Source organism: Oncorhynchus keta, chromosome 28 (genome assembly GCF_023373465.1).
Source record: "Oncorhynchus keta strain PuntledgeMale-10-30-2019 chromosome 28, Oket_V2, whole genome shotgun sequence".
NCBI lineage: Eukaryota > Metazoa > Chordata > Actinopteri > Salmoniformes > Salmonidae > Oncorhynchus > Oncorhynchus keta.
In genome coordinates this window covers 58421683-58431007 of record NC_068448.1, presented here as the reverse complement: position 1 = coordinate 58431007, position 9325 = coordinate 58421683, and the positions used below count along the sequence as shown (strand labels likewise).

The 9325-nt window shown below is 44.6% G+C and overlaps 1 protein-coding gene across 1 annotated transcript; it reads right to left on the bottom strand.

The window, feature by feature from the left end:
• Positions 1-299: 299 nt before the first annotated feature.
• vim (vimentin) lies at positions 300-8859 on the bottom strand. The gene is made up of 9 exons (XM_035741659.2): positions 8172-8859; positions 7446-7506; positions 4879-4974; positions 4159-4320; positions 3078-3203; positions 2462-2682; positions 2042-2085; positions 1124-1206; positions 300-905 (listed from the first exon to the last, which is right to left on the bottom strand). Exons 1-9 carry the CDS (start codon positions 8723-8725, stop codon positions 864-866), a joined length of 1389 nt encoding a protein of 462 aa, XP_035597552.1. The 5' UTR covers positions 8726-8859; the 3' UTR covers positions 300-863.
• Between the last annotated feature and the right edge of the window lie 466 nt (positions 8860-9325).

Below are 9325 nucleotides of genomic sequence, written 5' to 3'. Positions count from 1 at the left end.
GATGAAATGAATGCACTTAGTATCAAATATTGACTGCAGGATTTGTTTTAAATCATTTCAACTTGTCTAAATCTCTGAACACTGACATGATCAGCCTGAGCGAATTGAATTTGAGGAATTGTCAGTGATGATATTGACTTGGGAAATTAATGATTGGAATTTACCTAACATAGGAAATGAGACTGACCTGGAATTTGAATTAAACGGAATTTACAGGGAGAAGGAATTAAACACCAAGAGTACTTTGGCCATTAAACTCAAAGAAAAAAAAAGTATAATTCAAGACACCTCAGAATAAATTGCATTTTCCTCAAAGCTTTATTGACTTACAGTAGCGTTGACAGTTGTGTTGGTCTTGTTTGTGTACATGAAACAGTGCTTCAATCCTTCCCATGATTTTGGTAAATTAGAATAGAAAAAAACAGCCATTGCTCAAAGTGTTGCTATGGTCTAAGCCTAACAGCGCAAGTGTAAACTAGACTCAGTGTGGTTGCATCACAAATGACACCCTATTCCCTTAGTGCACTACCTTTCACTAGAGCCCTGTACAAAGGTAGAGCACTATAACAGAAAAAATAAGTGTCATTTGAGAATTGCCCAGTGTCTGTGGTCAAACAGAAACATTCAGTAAAGCTGGTTTCATCACCTCTAAACAGTGTCTAGCCTACCTATCAACAACCCTACCAGATCAGCAAGTACCCTAACATGTCATAAAGGCACTTTTAAAGCTGTTTTTGTTTAGTTTTACTCACAAACAGAAATATCCCATTTTGCTTTCTCCTCATCCCCAGACAGTGCATTTCCCCCCCAGTATGCTGCTGCTAACTATTTTCTCTTCTCAATAGAGACATGCTATGTGATGTTCACTCCAAGTCATCATGGTTCTGGGTGGACTCATTGATCACCTGATGAGGAGAGGGAGGTTATAGTGAGTATGGAAACACTTTACTTGCAGATTACAGGTATAACGCATTATAACTTGTCATAAGAATGCATGTGCCTTCATGATGTCTTCGTATCAGGCCTGTGTCTAACATGAAAGTCGAACGGACACTTTCAACTCAGCCTCCACTGATGTTATGCATTCTTAATTCTATAGACTTAAATGGAGTCTAGTACTTACATGACCATCTCTAGTTTCAATGGTCTTGATCACAACCTTCTTTGACAGGTTGTCAATCATTGGTCTTGCCTCCAGCATGGATTCTGCAATAAGACAAAATATTGAATAGTGCAACTTGGATAAAATGATATTGAAATGTTCCACTCAGGCCTCCCGGGTGGCGCAGTGGTTAAGGGCGCCATCAGAGACACTGTGCAATCAGAGACTCTGGGTTCGCGCCAAGGCTCGGTCGTAACCGGCCGCGACCGGGAGGTCCGTGGGGCGATGCACAATTGGCCCAGCGCCGCCCGGGTTAGGGAGGGGTTGGCCGGTAGAGATGTCCTTGTCTCATCGCGCACCAGCGACTCCTGTGGCGGGCCAGGCGCAGTGCGCGCTAACCAAGGTTGCCAGGTGCAGTGTTTCCTCCGACACATTGGTGCGGCTGGCTTCCGGGTTGGATGCGCGCTGTGTTAAGCAGTGCGGCTTGGTTGGGTTGGGTTGTGTATCGAAGGACACGTGACTTTCAACCTTCGTCTCTCCCAAGCCCATACGGGAGTTGTAGCGATGAGACAAGATAGTACCTACTAAAAACGATTGGATACCACAGTATTGGGGAGAAAACAGGCTAAAAATTAAAAAATAAAATTTAAAGAAATGTTCCACTCAATACAACACTTTCTAGTCAAATCTGTAACTGAATTGAATTATTGCATTCAACCTTTATATTGCCATAAAAGCAGTTCCATTCCATTACATAATTTCTTTGAGAAGGACTTTCAGAATCACAGAATCCATAATTGAAAGGCTCAACTGCATCACTCGGAGGTTACATGAGGATAGTGCTGCTGGTTACCTGGTGAAGTTGTCAAGCTAGTGTTAAGTAAATCCTCACGAGTAACATTCCCACAGGAGGTAGTGCTCTGTTCTAAAGGAACCTACCTCTCAGGTTAAATGATGAGAAGTTGGGCATGGGAGTGGTGATTCTAGGAGGGATGAAGAGAGGGGGTAGATAGAGAAAGAAAAGCGCATTAGACACAGCTTGACGTCTGAAGTTGAGAAACTGGCATGCAAACCACTGAAACACTAATCTTCCTTACAGTCCCGTTTAATACGCTTATCTACAGTCCAGAGGAGAACACAAGATAAAACCTGTTTGTTTCAGTCTTGACTCATCTGTCTCTTGTATAAGCCACCATACACACGCATTGTGGACAAACACCAACAGGCAAATATATTTCCCTATATACATACACCTCCCCCTTTCCTCCCTCATTCTCTGCCCTCTACTTTCTCTGCTTATGTCACCTGCTCCCCTCTCCCTCCAGCAGCTTGGTAGGCATCTGTCCATCATGACCTCACCTGCTCTCTTCTCCCTCCAGCAGCTTCCTGTAGGTGGCGATCTCTATGTCCAGGGCCATCTTGACGTTGAGAAGGTCCTGGTACTCTCTGAGGTGACGGGCCATCTCATCCTTCATGTTCCTGATGTCGTCTTCCAGGCGAGAGATGGTGTCCTGGAAGTTATTAGCCTCGCAGCCAAAGCTCTCCTCCAGCTCCCTCATCTGACGCTCCATGGACTCATTCTACACAGGTTGATAAGAGATGACTGATAGTCTCAGGTCATTGTCTGATGCTACACATTTCAAAATTCTCTGCAAGGACACTTCCAGAAATTCCGTTAACATTGTATTTCATCTGGGTTGTTAAAGTCAAGTCTTGGGAGAACACCAGAATGCACTCAGTCAGCAGAGGTGGTTTTGCTAGTCTATTTTTTGCATTCAACCACTCATTTCATTAGAGTTGCATTTCATCAGGAGATTCTGCCAGTACTCCTCACTCTAGTAGTACACAACATTTCCTCTGGAGTGAGACGCTCGTGTTTCTCTAGCAAACCCGACGAGGCCCTTTACTCCACTAGGAGCTGAAAGGAATAAGGCCAAGTCAGTCAATAGAGGAAGTGAACTGGGAAAGTACTTACAGTTCCTTTGAGAGAATCCACCTCACAGGTTAGGGCCTGTACCTGACGCCTGTACTCGTTAGCCTCCTGCTTGGCCTGCCGGATGGCATCGGTGTTACGGTTTGCAGCCTCCGACAGGTCAGCAAACTGAGGGGGATGGGGAGAGATAAAGATAGATGGGTGTGGGAAAGAGAGCGGGCAGAGAGGCCTTGTTAGTCATCATTGGAGATGAAGGCTTTTTAATTAGCCTTAATTGATGTGTGGGAGTCTCAGAGGCAAGGGGATATAGACAGAAGGTGAGCGTGAGCAAGAGGGACTTGTGTGAGAAAACTCTGCTCTACTCCTGAACCCTGAGATTAAAAGCTGAACGCTCAGCCTCTTTCTCACCCTGGCTGTAAGCCCAGACATTTAGCCTTAACGCAAAACAGGCAATTTGTCTCTCTCGCTCTCTGAAAACACTTCTACAGCATTAGAGAAATCACTTTGTATTACCTTGTATCCAATACACATTGTCCTCAAATGTTTCCATTTAGTTTTCCATGGAGCAGATCAATATGCTTTAGAGCAATGCACCCTGCGGTCACTCACAGACCATTGTCATTGACTCAGTGAGTGGTCAGCTGTCCACTCAATCCACTGAGCCCTACAGCACCATCTGGCCTGTTAGGAGACTGAAAAGCTAATCCTACAAGGAATAGCCCTGCTAGACATTTCTACTCTGTCATCCCTAGAGCGATCACTGCTGCACCTGCACACCAGAACTGCTACTGTGCTTTGTCATGGTAGGACAGCTTTGGATTCATAAAACAGTTAACTAAGTAGCATTTGCAATCAATCTTCAAAGATTTAAAACACTGATGTTGTTCAGCTCCACAGCAAGACACTAGCCTACTACGTCCTCTCAAAGTATAAACTTTCATTGTGATTAGTGACAGACGGGGCCAAAGAGACACGAAGCCAATGTGAGGGATTGAACGACAGGTGGAGGACAGACAGTGTGAGGGGGCCCTTGATGCATCCCAAATAGCACACCCATTCAGTGCACGACTTTTGACAAAAGCCATTTGGGACACAGCCATAGTGTGAGTGAGGGGTTACTGACCTTGGACTTGTACCAGTCTTCAGAGTCCTGGAGGTTCCTGCTGGCCAGGGTCTCGTACTGCACACGCACGTCCCTCAGGGCAGCCGTCAGATCAGGCTTGGCCACATCCATATCAATCTGGACATGCTGATCCTGGATCTGTGCCTGCAGCTCAGCAACCTCCTACAGAGTGGATAAAGGAGAGGGACCGTTACAATACTGACTCTTAGATCAGAAGGTTACCTCAATGGCTAACGTCCAATAACGTAGCGTGGTCACAGGTGTGTTTGTTAGAGTATACTCAATGTAGATGGGTTGTTGAGTAACTTCAGATGTATATTCAGGGGGGTGGGGGGGGGGGTTCCTCCTTGATCTAAGTCTTTGCTCCACCTGCCATGAATTTATCCTCTAGACAGTAAATCCCAGACTTCCGATCCGCTGAGAGTGTGTAATCACCATGGCAATGACCCTGCTGGCCAGGCCAATACCATGATCCTCTTAGGCCTTGGTGACGGCGGAGGCGGCAGGACACAGACTGTCCGAACTTGGCACAGGTGGGGGTGTAAGGTTAGATGGACAGACTGTTAAGGGACAACACCATAGTCATCTGTGATGTCTGTCTGGACAGGTGAGGTGTCAGGTGAGACACTTGGTCATTCAGCTTCCTAATAAACACAATCCATTGGGACAGGTGTGGGTGTCAGGTAAGGTTGGAGATGTTAACCACTGTCATAGTCTCACCTCATCATGCAGCTTCCTGAGGAAGATTATTTCCTCCTGAAGAGACTCCACCTTCCTCTCCAGGTCCAGACGAGCCAGGGAGGCATTGTCCACATCCTACACACAGTAAAAATGTAGTACAAAGTTTTACATCACATTCAAATCCCGTACAGTGGCATAGCAGAAAATAGTGGTCCACATGGCGTAAATGGGCCACTGTAGCGCAATTGGTGGAGCATGGCACTTGCGATGCCTGGATAGTGGGTTCAAACCTGGGCCCACCTGTACATAAAATGTTTGGATAAGAGTCTAAATGGCATAGAAAGAGTTTCTTGCCAAAAATCTACACATTTTAACAAATGTTGGTAAATTAACCTTTGTTCTTTAAATAATTAGATAGTGAAAAAAAACATCTAATCATGGGATGGGGTTGTTCAATGACATGTATTTGTTTGAAATCACTTGAGGGTGTCATGTCATCAAAATGCTATATCCACCTCTCTCAAAGACAAGTTCAATCAACTGTAACAAATAACTCATTTCCAATAAAGAAATGTACAAATTACACACGTGACAATTTGTTATAATTCAATAACCTCATGAGTCATTTAGCAGGTGGTCTTATCCAAATGGATTTACTTACACTAAGTGCATTCAGCTTAACATCGATCGCTAGGTGTGACAACCAGAGTCAAAAATACAGGACACAAAACATTCCATGTCAGGTAAACAATGGCTATATAGCATTTTGCCTAAAACAATGCACCTAAAATCTTTTTTTTTTGCGCACTCACATGAAGCAATCATTTCTGATGAAAAAACACAAATGTGAAGTGTTTTTATATAGCATTTTGGAAATAAACTAATATATTATAGAATATACCTTTAATCAATCTTCCAAATCCAGAGACATGGTCTCCTTACCATGTCTCAGGTAACTTCTGTATAATGCATTGTATTACACACATTTTTCACATCTTGAAGGCCTGTCAGTGCTGATCATCTTGAGCCAAACTCCCAGCTTCCTGTATACCATGGCATTAAATCACACAGAAGCAGTTGTTTCCTGTATTTAAAAACCCTAATGAAGAATAAGTGAACAAGCAGCATAGTTACTGGGGGAAAATAATCAGTCAGGAATCAGATTACTTTTTACATTTTTTTTAAAATAAAGGCCTCATGTCAATAAAGCTACATTTAAAAGTATTCCCAGCATAAGTGCGTTACTGCTGGACACGCATACAGATTGCTGGCTTCTGGTCTCAGCTCTGTCACCCTCTGGCCCGGATGTGGAGAGCCCTTGTTGCCAGCGCCAGATGTACTTGAACAAACAGTCAGTTTGTCTGCTGCCTGCCGGCCAACCAGTGTGCCGAGGTAAGTCAGTACCGCTCACCCACCCCTCATCCCCACCACTGGTACCGCCCACCCAGACAACAGCTTGCTTTGTCATTTAACCCACAACCCCCCTCTCCATCGCCTCATCAACAGAACAGAAACAATGCCATTGGAGAATCAGCTTTCCTGCCATAATTTCCGACTGGGACAAAGCTGTCCATTGAGCTCTGTGTTTAAAAACGCAGACAGTGACACGGTGGCTGGCCCGGACCAGACCGGGCCTGGATGAGGAGAGCTGCTGTGGACTTTCCTCTGTTCGGTTCTGACAGACGTGGCAACAGCTGGGTTCTTGTAACATTATATTTGACAACCTCACTTCACTAAGTGTTCCCACTGGCAATTCCCCAAGGGGAGAACAAAGGGACTTAAAAAAAAGCAATGAGGCTAGAAAGTGGCATCTTGACAAGGATGAGGTATATACATAATTCTAAGAATAGGGATTAGGTTCCGTATATGTTATCGGGGCACTCCACTCGAGTTCATGTTCGCCAAAACAAAGTTGTACTGCTCATTTGAATGGGACTGCATTCTGAATGGAGAGCCCACTGAGGTGTAAGAGAGGATCGATAACCACCAAGGTCCTCAGTAACACAGCTGCTCCTCACTGCAAAGCCACCAAATTAATGAAACCCAATGGAGATTTGATCTAAATCCCCAAAATACCTTCTAAAATGTCTAGAGTAACACTTGAGTAGCCAGCATGAGTGGAAAGGCACAATCATTCTAATGTAAACTGCACACACTTCCCTCCATGAGTGGACAGCAAAAAACGTTTTTATTTTACCAGGGCGTGCCACTGAGACCAATGTCTCGTTTGCAAGGGAGCCCTGCATCTTACAATTACATGCACCCGTGTCAAAATGACTTGTCAAATGGAGTTGATTGCAACACACCCAACATGGCTGGCTGTTCCGAGAGATTGTCACTGGAGGTGAAACATCTCTACGTGGGACCTATGCTACCACGCAAAGCAACAGGTATGAAGTTTATCGTCACATTTCAAAAGACATGCTTTAGTAGGAAAAAACGATCACAAGTACTCAGTATGAAATGAACAGGACTATGTAGTTTACTGTTGAAAATAAAGAGATGGCATCACACATGTATAAAAAAAAATAATGTTTGTTGTTTTTACACATTTTTTAGATGAATGAAACGAATCAAGGAACACTGAATGGGACTTTCTACCATACCTGTCTGAAGCTCTGCAGGTTGTGCTCTGCTTCCTCTTTCTGGATCATCTCATCTTGGAGCCTGAGAATAGCATTGGAGTGTATTATATAATGTATTTCAATTGCCACACCCACATTTGGCGAGGAAGTCCTGGAGTATGGAAGGCCGCGGTGCTACTCTTGAGTTCGACTGTAATATCTAAAGTATTTTATCTGAGGTTACTTTCACCAATAACTTACTCTTTGCAGTCGGCTACAACGTTATATGCCTTCTTTGCCATATGTGATTATCTGAAGTACAATAAAGGAAAATCGTTCCCCTTTCTTTAAAAAAAGCTAAAATAGTCTAATAGAAAGTTGCAATTGGAAGAATGAGTTCATTTAAGTATTTCGTGATTGCATAATATGTTCAGTGCAAAACTGCATCCAGGCCTTGAACAAAACAGCTAAAGCTATGTATGACAGTGAAGAGCGCTTAAAAGCCCGTAATCTGCGTGTAGTTCTGGGGCTGTGGGCTAATGGCTTTACAAAGAACTAAAGAATGCATGGGCCGTTGCCAAGAGAAACATTTGGGGGAATTAATGCATGTATTCCAACAAAGGTCTAGAGGAACAAACTGAAAAGGGACGTGTGGTGCATTAATAGCTCATATAGTGCTTCAGAGATGGGGGGAGGGGAGGGGGGCATTCAGAAAATTAAATAATCGTGGGAGGGGGGCATTCAGAAAATTAAATAATCGTTGCCTACTTCTCCCTGAGCCTCTCGATGTCCTCTCCCATGTTGTCCCGGTCCACTTCGACATGGGCTTTCTCATTGGTGAGCTGGTCCACCTGCCTCCGCAGATCCCTCATCTCATCTTCGTACAGATCCCCGATACGGGAAGCGCCTTTGCCCTTTAGCTGCTCCAGCTCCGCTAACAGGATCTTGTTTTGCTGCTCCAGAAAGCGCACTTTGTCGATGTAGCTGGCGAACCTGTCATTGAGGTGCTGCATCTCCGCCTTCTCGTTGGTCCGGTTGGCTTTGAACTCCGAGTTGATGGCATCGGACAGGGCGAAGTCCACGGTATCCGACGAGAGCCGGGGCATCGGGGCGCTGCTGCGAAGTCGGACATTCTTGGAAGCGTAAATGCTCGGCGGAGCGGAGGAGACGCTGTAGGACATCCGAGAGGAGCGCACCGGGCTCGAATACTGGCGGCTAGACAAGGTGGACCGAGCCATCCCGACACTGGGCCGTCCTTCGCCGCCGAACATCCTCTTGTAAGAGGATGAAGAGGTGGTTTGCCTGTTGGTTGTCCGGTTCATATTGTAATCCTTTGGTCCCTAAGGTTTCTTCAAAAAGCGGTGTAAATGCCTTCTCTCAAATTGGACTTCCACTTCAGTGTGTGATGAAACCTCTGAACAGTACTACCCCAGCGAGAACTCTGCAGTTGACCAATGTCGGATTTTATAGTCCACTCCTTTATGCAAATCACATGTGGGTGTGATTGACGAAGGCCGGAGCCTACCAGTGAAAACACTGGTATGCGCGCTCATGGCATTAGGCCATTCTTCTATTGTCCGGTAGAGCCTTTTGTTCTGAGGTTGTTTTTTCCCAGTTGCCATTTGGCAAAAGCCAGGACACATCCACAGAGACACAAAAAGTGTTTACTGATGGACCTTACTGTTTTAAATATAGCCTATAGGAGACTTCGCATGTAAGGGTGTGCCGTCGTTACATCCTTTTAAGCATCCTTTTATGGATATTGTCACCTTCTGGTACAACATTTCTTTTAACTTATTCATTACAGGGCCCATAATAAAAAATTACATTTTCATGAGATTGCCAAGAATACAGAATTATGCAGCATAAATAAATAATTTACGGAACTATGTGATTTGGCTTTTCTTCTACATTTGATATGT

Excerpts from the sequence above, each read along its gene's own strand:
- vim (XM_035741659.2), bottom strand. The coding sequence starts at position 8,725 with ATGAACCGGACAACCAACAGGCAAACCACCTCTTCATCCTCTTACAAG. Across the intron at positions 7,507-8,171 it reads ATCGAGAGGCTCAGGGAGAA|GCTCCAAGATGAGATGATCC; the intron begins GTAGGCAACGAT and ends TGCTATTCTCAG. Across the intron at positions 2,086-2,461 it reads CTGGAGGGAGAAGAGAGCAG|AATCACCACTCCCATGCCCA; the intron begins GTGAGGTCATGA and ends CATCCCTCCTAG.